This window comes from Microcaecilia unicolor, chromosome 7 (assembly GCF_901765095.1).
Source record: "Microcaecilia unicolor chromosome 7, aMicUni1.1, whole genome shotgun sequence".
Classification (NCBI taxonomy): domain Eukaryota; kingdom Metazoa; phylum Chordata; class Amphibia; order Gymnophiona; family Siphonopidae; genus Microcaecilia; species Microcaecilia unicolor.
In genome coordinates, this window is record NC_044037.1 from 310,248,298 (window position 1) to 310,264,834 (window position 16,537).

Sequence of the window (16,537 nt, forward strand, 5' to 3'; positions counted from 1 at the left end):
AAGATGATACCTTTTTTATTGGACATAACTTAATACATTTCTTGATTAGCTTTCAAAGGTTGCCCTTCTTCCTCAGATCGGAAATAAGCAAAACTTAAAACTGAAATAAAATCCCCCCCCCCCCCCCCCCCGTTTACTAAGCTGCACGCAAATGCCGAAACAGCTCATTCACTTTGTCTGGGCTATGTCGGCATTGCTGTGCGGCAGCCACTAGCATGGCTTAGTAAACAGGGGGGGGGGGGGGGGTTGGTTCTCAGAGGAAGAGAATTCCTACATGTTACTGCTTGATGGGTAAACATAACCACATGAATTGATTTAAATTTTACTTCTGAAAGCGTCAGATATTGCAAAAATATAATTGTGGGTAGAGCGCAATGAGCAATTAGAGGAAAGAGATGTAATGGGAGGAATAATATACATCTATGAACCAACATGTAGACTTTAACTGACATCAGGCTTCAGTAGGAAGCCAATGAAGGCTTCATAGTGATGGTGTCACCATCTGATCATTGATGTGGTAGTGCATAATAGATAGAGGGACTGATATTCAGAGCACAGGAGTTAGCCTGGCTGACTCCCGCGGATGGTGCTAATGTTGGATATTTAATGCCAGGTCATTTCCAGTGACCAGCATTGAATATCCAGCTTATTTTTGCCCAGTTTGAACTTAATCTGCCAAGCCGATAGTTGCCACTGGCCAGTTAAGTTCAAACCAGCCAAAGACATACCAGCTATACATGAAACCAAACATGGTCACCATATCCACCGTCTTCCGTAATCTGGTACAGTCATTAGTACTCAGTCATCTAGACTATTGCAACTCAATCTACGCAGGCTGCAAAGAGCATATACTCAAAAAACTCCAAACAGCCCAGAACACGGCAGCCAGACTCATATTCGGAAAACCAAAATACAAAAGTGCAAAACCCCTACGAGAGAAGCTACACTGGCTCCCACTCAAAGAACGCATCACGTTTAAAGTATGTACCTTAGTTCACAAAATCATCCATGGTGATGCCCCAGCCTACATGTCAGACCTGATAGACCTACCACCCAGGAATGCTAAAAAATCATCTCGCACATTCCTTAATCTCCATTTCCCCAACTGTAAAGGTCTAAAATACAAATTAATGCACGCATCCACGTCTGTCAACGAGGCTGTTTTTTATTACAACAATATTCTATCATCTGCCTTAGACACTCTTGCACCTTTGATGACCCACCCTATAAGGCGTACAAAACCCCAACCTTGGCTGACTTCTAATATCCGCTACCTATGTTCCTGTACTAGCTCCGCCGAACGCCTCTGGCGGAAATCTCGGGCCCTTGCTGATTTCTTACACTTTAAGTTCATGCTGACCTCCTTCCAATCTGCTCTTTTACGCGCCAAACAGGATTATTATATCCAACTGACTAACTCTCTTGGCTCTAACCCTCGACTTCTCTTCACCACATTGAACTCTCTCCTCAAGGTGCCCCCTCCCCCAACTCCCCCTTCATTATCTCCTCAGACCCTTGCTGAACTCTTTCATGACAAGTTTCAAAAGATAAACCTTGCATTCTCTACCTCGCCACCTCTCCCTCCACTAGACCGTTCCCCTCTCTCTCCGTCCCCTCATTCCCTTTCCTCCTTTCCTGAAGTTACTATTGAGGAAACTACACTTCTCCTTTCTTCCTCAAAATGTACCACCTGTTCCTCTGATCCCATTCCCACCCACCTTCTTAATGTCCTCTCTCCTGCTCTTATTCCTTTTATCTGTCACATTCTCAGCCTCTCACTTTCCACTGCGACCGTCCCTGCTGCCTTTAAACATGCTGTGGTCACACCTCTCCTTAAGAAGCCTTCACTTGACCCTACTTGTCCCTCTAATTACCGACCCATCTCCCTCCTTCCCTTTCTCTCCAAATTACTTGAGCGTGCTGTTCACCGCCGCTGCCTTGATTTTCTCTCCTCACATGCTATTCTTGACCCACTACAATCTGGTTTTCGCCCTCTCCACTCAACCGAAACTGTGCTTACTAAAGTCTCCAATGACCTATTACTGGCTAAATCCAGAGGTCAATATTCCATCCTCTTTCTTCTTGATCATTCCGCTGCTTTTGACACTGTCGATCACAGCATACTTCTCGATACCCTGTCCTCACTTGGATTCCAGGGCTCTGTCCTTTCCTGGTTCTCTTCCTATCTCTCCCTCCGCACCTTTAGTGTTCACTCTGGTGGATCCTCTTCTACTTCAATCCCTCTGTCTGTCGGCGTACCTCAGGGTTCTGTTCTTGGTCCCCTCCTCTTTTCTATCTACACTTCTTCCCTTGGTTCATTAATCTCATCCCATGGCTTTTCCTACCATCTCAATGCTGATGACTCTCAAATCTACCTTTCTACCCCTGATATCTCATGTTGAACAAAAGTATGAAAGATTTGTTGAATAAAAGTATGAAAAATGCGGAGTGGAAGGCTCCATGATTACAACAAGCTGTTTTAACACTAACCCTCCTGAGGCATGAGAAATTTGACGGACATTAAACATTAGCCAAAGGCAGGCTCCAAAAAGTCTGTGGGCTAAAAGTTAGGGGGGGTAATAGAAAGCAGATGTTCTGCACATGATTAACAGTTTGTGGTATTCAGAGACTTGCACAGGGATGTTGTATAGTCAGATGCCAAAGAAAGCTATATAAGACCAATGAGAGATCTGTGCCTTTAAGCATTCTCTGACTGCTTTGTCTGAACATGCTTCCTGCATACCTCATAAACGGTATGCAGTACAATTGTAAATAAACTTTTTATATTAAATCGTCTAGTCTTCTCTTCAAAGTGGCGAGCCAGCCAGGAGTAGGCCGCAAACGGAAAAGAGAAGGCGAGACGAATAACAAATTAAGTGTTTGTTGTTAATGAAGTTTTTTTACAGGATTTTGAGAGAGCAAGCGTTGTTTACGCCTAATTACTGTGTACCACGGATGTGGGATTGATCAGCCTACTGAAAGGACATATAGGTGAGGACTCCTGAGCTTGCTAAAGAAAAATAAGAAGATGCGTGGGTAAGCTTACATTACATTGTGGACTTATTAGTGGTATATTTGTTTAGTTTTATAGTTTTCTGTTTTGTATATTTTCTTTGTTTAAGTGCAGTAGTATATTTTTGTAGGTTGTGGCTCTATAGGAAAAATTGTAATAGTCAGAATAAAATGGAAGGGAAAGGGGCAGATAAGAAAGAAAAGCCTCCTGTATATGCTATGTATTTAGATTTAGATAGTTCAAAAAAATGCTCCCCTTTGCAGCATGTCATAGAATTATTCCCATTAGAAAAAAAACAGATTGAAAAAATACATGAGAAATGGTATGATGCAAAAGATTCTTTTTTGAGCTGGTCTCAGTATGGATCGTTTGAAAAAATACAGCAAGAGCGGGAAAAGCAACCTTTTGTTCAGCCTGAAGGTTGAGGAATGACATCTGTTTTTGATTTCTCGGGTGTCTGGCTTGGCTTCAGGAAGAACTGAAATTTTTTTTGTTCCTTTTAAAAGATTGTTTTAGATTAGATTTAAATAAGTTCTTTGTCTTATAGGGAATTCTGATCTCTGTTTATTTTAAAATATGTGTTATTCTGTTTCTAGTTCTCTATGTGGAATGTCTTTGCAATTTAACTTTGTTTGACTCTTTTTTAAGTGAGATTCCTGCAGTGTTAAGAGATCATCTGGTTTGAATTAGTCACTAGCTAGTTCTGTGTGTAGGTTTAATAGAAGAGGTGATTTAAAATCTTTAATAACATCTGAACAATATGATTTGTCAGCAATATGGTTACTATGCTTCAGAATGTTATCAGAATGCAGGAATGCCCCAAGTACAAATGCAGACGCAGCAAGGATTAATGCCACAAGTAATAGGGATGCCTGTGAGTGCCCCGCAGACTGCAATACAGCAGCCAGCGACGCAATCACAGGGACCAGGGGCTGCAGTACAGAGACAGGGTACTGTAAATGCTTTTCCAACTTGGCAGAATATTCCAGACCAATGCTATTGACTGGAAGCAAACCCGTGTCAGGAAGAGGGAATGATTTTCAGATTAGACACAAGGGAACCCTTTATTACATTGACAATTGGAAAATATGGAACTCCTGTGAGATTTTTGATAGATACAGGGGCGAGTACCTCTGTGTTGTGTGCAAAACCACTGGGAGTTAAGCTTTCAAATCAGTATAGAACAACAGTGGGATTTACGGGGATAGAACAAAGAAAAAGGCTAACAGAACCCACTCTGGTGCGCTTGGAATGCCAACCGCACGGTTCAAGGGAGGCTGTGGTACCCTTTTTAGTGGCACCTGATTGCCCAGTAAATTTGTGTGGTAGAGACTTATTGTCTCAATTAGGACTGTGTTTAGATTTTGGAAATAAAGAAATACCAAGTTTGCTCACTATGGTCCAACAGTTGAATAATGAAAATAAAGTAAGGGTTATGGAAGAATTACCACAACATATTTGGAGTACAAGTGATTCACCATATGGACTAGCCGTAAATGCAAAACCCCATAAGATAGAATTAATAGAAGGGGCAAAGGGGCCGAAGCAAGACCCTTACCCCATACGACCTAAATTAGTATCCAAAACCCTGGAGCACATTGATAAATTATTGAAATGTGGTATTATTGAACCTTCAGTATCCCCGTATAATACCCCATTGTTTCCAGTCCCAAAAGGGGAAAACAATGTAAGGATAGTACATGATTTAAGAGAGCTAAATGAGGTTACAAAAAATCAATTTCCGATTTGTGCAAATCCTGCTACACTTTTGCACACTCAGAATATATATGCATATAACACTGTTATTGACTTGTCTAATGCATTCTTTTCAATACCTCTTCATCCAGAGTCTAGGGATTTGACGTCATTTATAGTACAGAGTGAGGCATACAGGTGGACTAGGATGCCTCAAGGCTTTACTGATAGTCCATCGGTATTCTCAAAACAACTAATGATGGATTTAAAGGATTTCAGGAGTCAATTGCCTGACACGGTGTCATTGTTTGTCTATGTAGATGATATTCTACTGTCTGCTGAGACTGAAGCAGAATGCCTAGATTGGACTACAAAATTATTTTTGTTATTAGGAGAGTTAGGATATAAATGTAACAGGGAAAAATGTGTTATAGCTCAGTCTACTGTCACCTTTTTAGGACAAAATGTTTCAGCAGAACATAAGGTAATTATACCGGAAGTTATATCTATTTTAAATGAAACTCCGGTACCGCAAACAGTTACCCAGTTACGTGCTGTTTTGGGAATGTTAAATTACTGCAGACAATGGATACCAAATTATACACAAAAAGTAATGAGACTGTATAAACATTTGAAACTGCCCGCAGCTACACCAAAGAATACACTAATTGTATTGGAAGAACAGGATAAGATGGTATTGGCTAAGATTGTGAGGGATTTATTATCTCCAGGACCGTTAGCAGTAATAGATATCCAATCACCTGTGCATCTGTGGGTAAAAGATATGGGAAATAGTTGGGCAGCTATGATTAATCAAAACAATGAAGTAAATGCACCAGTAGCTTTTTTGTCAGGCTCTTTTAATCATGTGGAAAAGGGAATGAAAGAAATACCAAAGTTACTGACAGCTATAGTGGCTGCAGTAGGTAAATGGAGAGCACAAATGCCTTTTGTTCCTATTGTAATACATACCAACCACACGATTAAAACACTGTTGAGCCCTAGCCAAACAGCATTGACAGCCACTAGATTTGGAAAATATCAAGCAGTACTTTTAGGACAAGATATAAGAATAATACCATTAACTAAAGAACAGAGAAATAAGATAGATCTGCTTTTTCCTGTCGATCTAGAGGGTGAGATTGATACTATAGAAATTCCTACATTTCACTGTCTTACTTTTGAACCCTTATCTGATGGATTAATATGGTTTACAGATGGAGCTTGTGAAAGGACTGTTGCAGGCTTTGCCTGCGTGCAGGTAGATGAGAATCTAAGAAAGATAATGCAAGTACAATATAAAACCCCTCCTGACCAGACTGCACAGCATGCTGAACTTTTAGCCGTTATTACGGCCTTACAACACACTGATATGACTCAAAATGTCACTATATATACTGATAGTGGTTACATTGCAAGTTCACTACAGTATCATATATTAAAATGGCAGCGTAGGGGAATGATAACCAGTGCAGGTAAAAATTTACAACATTACACATATTGGAAATTGCTGTTTGAAATTTTGGCAAGAAGGGAACGTGAAGGTAGAAAAACTGCAGTTGTGTGGACCCCGGCCCACACTGAAAAGCCAACCTTTGAGGCACTAGGTAATGCAATGGCTGATGCAGCAGCAACGGAGGTGGTTAAGCAAAGTGAAAAGATTTTGTATAATACTAGACAGACACAGGAAGGGCCACTTACGAATGTAGATAAGATTGAAATGTGGCAGCCAGAGGGACAGGAAAGTGAAAAATGGTTGAAGAGAGGATGTACGAAATTGGGAAGTGAATGGTTTAATGCAGAAGAAGGATTACCTTGTATGCCAATGAGCCAGGCGATTAAGGTATTGGCTGAGTGGCATGCAACCATGCATTGGAATAAGGAAACAATGAAGCAACAGTTTGAACAAAGATTTTGGACTTTGAAAATTGATAACTTGGTTCAACAGGTTGTGCAGAATTGCATGGTATGCAATATTAACATACCTAAACGAGGTCCTAAAATATCACCTGGGACACTTCCAATACCAGAAGGCCCAGCAAAAGAATGGTATATGGATTTCACTGATATGATTGTTCCAGTGCAGGGAAAAAGGTATTTGTTAGTTTGGGTGGATGCTTTCTCAAGGTGGGTAGAAGCATTTCCATGTAAAAGGGAGACAGCACATGAAGTGGTACAATGCCTGGTAACTCATATTATGCCAAGACATGGGTGTCCATCTAGAATAATTTCTGATAACGGGACACATTTTAATAACAGTGTTTTGAAAGAAATGGAAACGATTATGGGTTTAACACACAGAAAGGTATCAGTGTATCGCCCCACCTCCAATGGTTTGGTGGAACGCTACAATGGTATTTTAAAAACTAAATTGAGAGTATTACTGAAGGCTTTAAACAAGGAAACAGCAGGTAAACCATATACCTGGCTTGATTTGTTACCATTAGCTTTGATGGTTATAAGGGCCCAACCTAATGGGCGTACTAAATTGACCCCATTCCAAATTCAGACAGGACGTCATTTCTTCCCGATGCAGACAGCAAGTACTGATAGCACAGCTCAGTACTGGCAAAAGCTACAACCTATGTTAAACCTGACAAGTGATATGATCCGAACAAATGTAGTATCACAGGCAGGAACTACTAATGATGTTTGTGCTTTTAAAGTAGGTGACCTAGTGCTATGAAAGAACTTTACACATAAAACATGGAAGGATCCTGTGTATGTAGGGCCTTTTGCTATCACGGCTCTTACTCAGACCGCTGCCTGTCTGGAAGGTCATACTTCTTGGATACACTTATCAGATATTCGACGAACTAATAATATTGAAATGGACAAAGAATAAACAAACATGTCCCGAAACATGATGGTATTGGGATGTTGTTGTTTGTTAATGGACAATGAACACATATGATAATAAACTTGTTACAGCGGCCAAGATGTTGAATTTGACTGATTGTATCATATGTGCCCACTGACTGACATCATCCTTGTCCTTGCCAACTATGATATATGGGACTACAATGATAAAATCATGTCTGTTATCCCAATAATACCTGTGTAAGAGATGATGAAAACCTTCATTGGACAAATGAGACTATTTATAAGCAAGCCTTGCTTATGGACAAGTACCCACAGACATCATGTTGGTGTCTGATTAATAGTATGACAACTGAACACATTCTCCCGATAAAGTGCACTTACACGCAGAATGTTGTAACAACTGATTCAATGAATGTTATGCTTTTAATTTGTGTAATTGTTAATGCCACATCAGCTAATGAAAAGTAAGAATGAATGACAGTGTACTTCCCTTTGATGAAGCTCACTGTCCTATAAATTATATACCTCAAGAGATATAAATTTTGTACCCTAGTACAATTAAATCTGTTTAATGCAACATGTATTAGCATGTTTGCAAAGATGTGCCAGGATGTTTTTAAAATAACAATGATAACTGAAATTCAGAATAAATAGAACTTTAATATGTCAGCCAAAAATATTGAAAAAGCGTGCAGAAACTGAATGCCACAAACAAAGGGGGGAGGAAATTTAGAAGGGAGGTAAGGATACAGACTGGAGCTAAAACAGATGTTTGAGTCCTGGAATACCAGGCCTCAAAAGGGAGGATTTGTTGAACAAAAGTATGAAAGATTTGTTGAATAAAAGTATGAAAAATGCGGAGTGGAAGGCTCCATGATTACAACAAGCTGTTTTAACACTAACCCTCCTGAGGCATGAGAAATTTGACGGACATTAAACATTAGCCAAAGGCAGGCTCCAAAAAGTCTGTGGGCTAAAAGTTAGGGGGGGTAATAGAAAGCAGATGTTCTGCACATGATTAACAGTTTGTGGTATTCAGAGACTTGCACAGGGATGTTGTATAGTCAGATGCCAAAGAAAGCTATATAAGACCAATGAGAGATCTGTGCCTTTAAGCATTCTCTGACTGCTTTGTCTGAACATGCTTCCTGCATACCTCATAAACGGTATGCAGTACAATTGTAAATAAACTTTTTATATTAAATCGTCTAGTCTTCTCTTCACTCACCTTGCATCCAAACCAAAGTTTCAGTGTGCTCGTCTGACATTGCTGTCTGGATGTCTCAATGCCACCTGAAATTAAATATGACCAAAACCGAGCTTCTCATTTTCCCCCCCAAACCCACCTCCCCGCTCCCCCCATTTTCTATTTCTGTTGATGGCTCTCTCATTATCCCTGTCTCCTCAGCTCGAAACCTTGGGGTTATCTTTGACTCTTCTCTTTCCTTCTCTGCTCATATCCAGCAGATCGCCAAGACCTGTCATTTCTTTCTTTACAACATCCGTAAAATCCGCCCCTTTCTTTCCGAGCACTCTACCAAAACCCTCATCCACACCCTTGTCACCTCTCGTTTGGACTACTGCAATCTGCTTCTTGCTGGCCTCCCACTTAGTCACCTCTCCCCTCTCCAGTCGATTCAAAACTCTGCTGCCCGTCTCGTCTTCCGCCAGGGTCGCTTTACTCATACTACCCCTCTCCTCAAGTCGCTTCACTGGCTCCCTATCCGTTTTCGCATCCTGTTCAAACTTCTTCTACTAACCTATAAATGTACTCACTCTGCTGCTCCCCAGTATCTCTCCACACTCATCCTTCCCTACACCCCTTCCCATGCACTCCGTTCCCTGGATAAATTCTTCTTATCTGTTCCCTTCTCCGCTACTGCCAACTCCAGACTTCGCTCCTTCTGTCTTGCTGCTCCCTATGCCTGGAATAGACTTCCTGAGCCCCTACGTCTTGCCCTATCCTTGACCATCTTTAAATCTAGATTGAAAGCCCACCTCTTTAACATTGCTTTTGACTCGTAACCACTTGTATCCACTCACCTCCACCTACCCTCCTCTCCTCTTTCCTCTACACATTAATGGATTTGTTTGCTTTATTTTTTTGTCTACTAGATTGTAAGCTCTTTGAGTAGGGACTGTCTTTCTTCTATGTTTGTGCAGCACTGCGTACGCTTTGTAGCGCTATAGAAATGCTAAATAGTAGTAGTAGTAGTAACCTTTTCCTATATGAGCACGCAATTCTGGAACACGCTGCCATGCAACCTAAAAGCGATCTATGAACTGACCAACTTCCAAAACAACTGAAGACCCATCTCTTTTACAAGATATACCACAGAGATCAACACATGTGAAACTCCCCATATATATCCAGAAATGTTTATAATGCCTTTTGTTATATTCTACCATGTATTCTATTACCATGCAACCCAAAATCCTTCTGTAATACCAAATATCTATTCTCTTCTTACTTCCACTATCCATGATGTATTGTAAGCCACATTGAGCCTGCAAAGAGGTGGGAAAACATGGGATACAAATGCAATAAATAAATAAATAAAAATCGGCAAATAGCTGGTTATATCACGCGATATAACTGGCTAGCTGCTAGCCACTAACCAGCGATATTCAGCAGAAGATAGCCAGCTATCTCCCACTAAATCTCACCGGATAGCTGACCGTGATGGGGTTTATAGAAAACTGCCCCTCTTCCTTAAGAAAGATCCCTCTATAACTAACCAGGGCCACCTTCACAGCACAGGTTCCAGCATGGGAGGAAGTGAGCCAAGTGGGGTGGAGTTGAAACTGGGAATTTTAAAGGGAAGGGCCAGGCAGAGGCAAGGGAGGAAAAGGAGAAGCCCCAGCGTATGTCCTGACTGAATAAATCTCACTGCTGTGACCTGGCTGAGGTAAGCCATTTAATTTATCAGACTGAGCTGCACAAGGTTTTGCTTTGAGGTCTGGCCAGAGCCAGACCTGAACCCCAGTGGAGAGCCATGGACTTGTCGGCTGTGTTTGGGGCATGGCAACCCCAACAGTCGCAAACTGTGCTTGGCCTGCTGCTAGAGGCCGTTAAGACTGAACACTGAACTGCAGAAGTTTCCCTACCGTATATCTTGGCCCTGTGAAAGGAACAGGCCGAGAATTCCCTTAAATAAATACTTATTTTTCATTCATACCTGTTGTCCAGCTGCATTATTCCACTGGCCCCTCGCCGCTCTCGCTCAGGGTCTCACACTGACTATGTACCATTTAATCAGCCAGGTGCCATTTTGGCTGGTCAAATGGTTTTGAATATCAGGGGGAGAGGCTTATTTTCAAAGCACCTAGATTTACAAAGTTACATAGGTTACTCACGTGACTTTGTAAGTGTGTGTTTTGAAAATGAGCACCATAGTGAATTGCAGTAATCTAGTTATGATACTACAAGTGCCTGAACCACCAATTGAAAGTGATCTTCATCAAACTACTTTGTATGTTGAAGCTGCTTTAATTTAATAAAGACTCTTCTAATTAGCTGTTTAATTTATACCCTCATAGAAAGAGGGGAATCCAATAGGATCCCTAAAAACTCTCAATAAGGATTCTAAAACAAAATTCTTGTCTAAAATAGTAAGTGCATGATAAATTGGCTCTTTTAAAGGTATAATATTAAAACAGCATCAAACTACATATAATTCTCTCAAAATACATCCAAAGTACCAATCTTTCCAGGAGATGGCCAAAGAATGGAAGGAAAAATCCTCAAATGCTCTCCACACAATACAATCCCTTTAGAGCTGAAACTTTCATTATTGCCATAAAAAAACCTTCCAAGACGACCATCTTTAATGTTCAGTCAATATTCATTAAACATTCCAATTCACTTTTCAAAATCCATAGTACTTTCTACTTATCTTATTGAGTTCTGTTCATAATCTTTCAAAGAGCCATCTTTGTCTTTCACTCTGTAGTCTTAGGTTCCACAACGACAACTGACAATGACCAGCATTTTGCTCTGCTGCTTCAGGATACTGCCATCTTGGACTACAAAAATACAAAACAGAGATTTAATCACTCTAGGTTCTCTTTACTGAAAACTCTCAAAGTTGTTACAGCAAGAACAGAAGTGGATTTTTCGACTGAAGATGTTAGAACTTGCTGGTTTAAAGACCGGATTGAATGGTGTAATTTTTTCCTAAATAAAGTTTTTTTCAAAAGAAGTGTTTCGATTGGCTAGTTGGGAACTGAGCATCTGATGTCACATAATAAAGAAGGGAGCCATGTTGGCAGTTTTGCGATAGCCTTGTATAAGTCGCATGAGTGTGCTATAAAGAAGCATGTAACATCTTTGAGAGTTTTCAATAAAGAGAATCTAGAGAGATTGAATCTCTGTTTTGTTTTTATGGCGTCCCAGATGGCAATATCCTGAAGCAGCAGAGCGAAATGCTGGCCAATGTCAGTTGGAAAATGCCAATACATCCCACTGATGTCCTTTTCCATGCATTAACCTGCATCCACCAGTACAGCTTACTGATCATGCAGAGTCTTCTGGTTATAGGCTCTGGTCTTTGCTTGTATTATGGTTTGGAAGGCTTGCATGTGCACCCTGGTATGCTTACTGTGTGAGACATTGGTTCAATATGTTTTTATTCCATTTGAGGAAGAAAACCAGAGGACAAAGCATAGTATTACCAGAGAAAAACAGGGTGCAATCTTTATTATATCTTTCAAGGACCCTGTTTATCTGTAGTAATTCTGTTATTTGTCCTTTCATTCTATTTTACCTTTAATGATCATCCCGGAATGCAAAGAATACTGCATACATAATACAAAAGTAATGAAATCCCTTCAAATTAAGACACTGCTCCCACACTGTCTAGATCGTTGACATGCTGCCCTTTGCTTTTGCAGAGGCAACTCAATAATGCCTCCGTTGGAATGGTTGCCCATTCCTGATACTCCAGTTCATGGCTGATAATGTTTTACATCCAGTGCGCCTTATTACTATATGTGCCGGAGTGAGTGGTTTAGTGACAGGTATCACCAAGACCACACTGGTGGTGCAGTTAGGCCTCCTTACAGCAGGTGGTGCTAAATGACCATCTGAGAGGCTATGTCAGAGGGGCAGTGCTCAGGCCAGGATGGTGTTAAATGCCGCGAGTCAGTGTAGAGTGAGAGAGGCCCTGAGCACAGAGGTCTCCTGGGCAAGGATCCTGACAAGGTGATCTCACTGAGGCTATAGACCTTGGATGCTGACTGAGAAATAGTCTGAAGCTTATGCTTGAAGGAATTCCAGGGTTGAGTGCTCATAAGAGAGAATCCCTTGGTTGTTGAACTATGATTGTATTGTATATGGAAGAGAATAGCCATGCCAGAGACAGACTAATGAAAATGCGATTGTGTTTGAGAGACTTCCATGATATTGAACCTGTGAGGAAACAGGCTTGTTTCTCTTGTATGTAGAAATAAAGTTTTCTTTTTTGACCTTACACTGTTCTCTGGTGTGTTTTATGACAGCTCCATGCTGCCATACCCTACACCACACGTTTTCTTTTGATATCTCTGGAAGAGGCAGCTCCTTCCATCAGCCGGGGTACCTATCTCACTATATAATAAAAATGCTCTTTGACATGATTAGTGACTTGGACGCTGACCATATGAGGGTAATTTTATAAAGCCATTTTCATGGATAACACGTTAGTTTACGCACTTTCAACAGCTGGTACTGCATATGCCTGGTAGTTATGTATAGCAATATTTCTCTCTTTGTCCATAAGCTCGGTCCCAGGATACTTTCATTCCACCTCAGGTATAAACCTTCTTCTTCACCCAAGAGCATGACTTTCTCAAGCACATCTTTGCTGCTTGGAAGACACTCAACAGCTACCCCAGAGAAGTACCAGACGGAAGCTTTCCTATAGATAACTCACCACAGCATTCTTTGGGTTGGCCTGCTCATCTCGCATGTCTTGCAGCTCTTGAGTTGTAGCACTGTGAACGCGACTCAGGACATTAAACCAATCGCTGTGGAGCAAGAAAGAGAAGAACATTTTAGAAACACACACTTGCGAAAGACAGGATTTGACTTGAAACCAAGAAAACAACTGATGAGAGAGTCCCAGGTGTGAGTAAGATACCAAGTCAATTTTGACCCATTTGATTCAGAAATGACAAGTATTTTTAAATTCATGCTTTTACTTCTAGAGGAAATATTCCAGCCCTTCATATACTGCTGTTGTTTATTCAATTCATTACCTATTAACAGAAGCCTTGTTACCTGCTGTCTGGGCTCTGCAAAACTTCTGGTGATTGAGGGGAGCCTGTTGAACACCACATCGAGAAGCCCTGCATCAGTGTGATGTTATTGTTTCTACTTAAAATCAAGTCTCTCCACGGTATGGCCGTGCATTCAGGAATATTTTACGAATACTCTGGAGATAGTTTAGGATTATATGGTGATTAGAGCACCTGGTGGTAAGATGGAAAAGTCAAGCCCATATTATCCCATAATTCCTCTGGTCTGGTTCCTTTACCACACCCAATTGTTTTGCCAACAGAAGTAGCACTGGAGTAACCCCTTGAGGATAATGAGCTTCAGGAGGTTACCTTAAAAGATGTTTGGATTTTGCTTCAAAACACCAATTTGTTTTTGACTGGCAGTATGAAACAGACAGTGAATTTTTCATAAGCAGTATATGTTAAACTGTAGGATCAGGACTCTAGGTAACAACAAACTGAGAAGATATTTCAGAAAATAATCACTTATACGGTCTGTGCCAGAGCCGGTGGTGGGAGGCAGGGATAGTGCTGGGCAGACTTATACGGTCTGTGCCAGAGCTGGTGGTGGGAGGCAGGACTGGTAGTTGGGAGGCGAGGATAGTGCTGGGCAGACTTATACAGTCTGTGCCAGAGCTGGTGGTGGGAGGCGAGACTGGTAGTTGGGAGGCGGGGATAGTGCTGGGCAGACTTATTGGGTCTGTGCCAGAGCTGGTGGTTGGGAGGCGGGGATAGGGCTGGCCAGACTTATACGGTCTGTGCACTGAAGAGGACAGTATAAATAAAAAAGTATTCCCCGGGGAATATGACCTACCTACCAGGATATATTCCAGCATTCCCTAGATCTGCAGTCACTTATATACACCGTCCATCACAGAGCACCACCTCATAAATTACCCAATGAGGAATCCTGCACATACACAGGGCTCTGCTCATGTGCTTGGTCATTACCTCATGTTTTACCAACCATTATTCTTATAAGGTCAGCTAAAACTGGTTTGTAGAGATAATCATTATCAAGCCTCTGGCTACAGTGAACAGGATGTACTGAAGTCTGTAGCAAGAAGCCTCAGAAGAAACATTCACAAAGCACAAAGAAGCATAGTTGCATGACAAATTCCATAACACTCCAAAAGCAGATCCCCCTAACTTTACAGCCAGCACTTTGCCTCGGAACTACCGACAATAAGACCGCGCGACTGACCATAGCCGACTACTCTTCCTTTATTTTCCTTATTTCTCTCAGTTTGCTTCTCTAAATTTTCATTTAGTATTGCCCTATTCCCAGACCCCTTTGTTATGACACAATAGGAAAAGACCATAACTTAAGCAACCGGAAACAAGACGAGGCATGACCCATGACCCCTCAAACTCCCTCCCAAAATGAACAATCCCAAAATGCATATCACATAAACCCTAATAAGCACACTCTCACTAACACTACTAATCACCACAAAAACCCTCACGACAGATGACTACAACATAACCCCAAACATTTGTACCCCATATCACCATTCTATCAACACCAAACTCCCACAAGACAAATTCCACACTCACAAATGAACAGTAGCACCCAAATAACCAGTCAACAAGACAAACATCAAAACCAACCAACCAAAAAACCAACACGGAAAGGCACAAACCAATCTTGAAATCCCAACAACCATGAATTGATGAAAATTGCCAAAGAAATGACAAAGAGGACAACTATTTGCCAATACCAGTAGGATATATTAACTCCAGGTCAGTGGTAAACAAAACCAAAACAATCAAAGACTGGATACTAGAAGAAGACCTAGGACTACTCTTCCTAAACAAAACCTGGATACACGACAAAGAAGACCCCATAATACTAGACCTATGTCCCCCAGGATACAAAATAATACATTGGAGCAGAAAAGGAAAAAAAAAGGAGGAGGCATTGCACTCATCTATAGATCTTTCTTCACAGTCGAAACCATTACAGAATCCATCACACCACAACTAGAAATCGCCTCAATCAAAATAGGAAACAAAACCCTACACAACCAACTGACATGCATCCTATTCTAAAGACCTCCAGGAAACTGGACAATGGCCCAAACCAGCATCATGGACTTCATCTCAAACTCCAGTCTAGCTAACCCCAACATCTTGATAATAGGAGACATTAACCTATACTTAGAGAATCAGAATTCCAAAAGCACCAAGGACTGCATAGAATTCCTACACCTCTGGGACTTCCAAAGATCAGAACTATCTACAACACACACCAAAGGACACACTCTAGATCTGATAGCGTACAGATACTCAACAAACCAGGACTACAAAATACAGAACCAGAAATGGACAGAAACTCCCTGGTCTGACCACTTCAAACTGAACATGACCCTCTACTGGAAGAAACAAAAAAAAATCAACCCAACGCAACAAACACACACATATAAATCATGAGGAAAGATCGGCGCAACCAAATTCTGGTCCTCAATATACAATGACCAATGGTCACCACCAACAGACACCACAGATTTCACAACATATTTCTTAAAAAGGTTGGTTTTAAGCATCTTCTTAAAACTAACAAAACTAGATAAGGCTTTAATCCCATTTGTGATTGTGACCAAAAAACTGCTGCTTGATACATAAAAATTGTCTGGAATAATTTCCAACAACGAAGGACTGGGAGATATTAGAATGCTAGAATGTTGTATAAGGTGCATTCTCCCATATACTGGCCTACATATTAATGTCACCATATAGCCTGGTATA

At 41.0% G+C, this 16,537-nt stretch overlaps 1 protein-coding gene across 1 annotated transcript in view; it reads right to left on the reverse strand.

Moving 5' to 3' along the window:
• Positions 1-16,537, reverse strand: part of LOC115475156 (unconventional myosin-X-like) — a 272,052-nt gene that overhangs the window by 107,118 nt on the left and 148,397 nt on the right. The window contains exon 27 of the mRNA XM_030210897.1: positions 13,444-13,537. Coding sequence (XP_030066757.1) covers positions 13,444-13,537 — 94 coding nt within the window. The remainder of the gene's footprint in view (positions 1-13,443; positions 13,538-16,537) is intronic.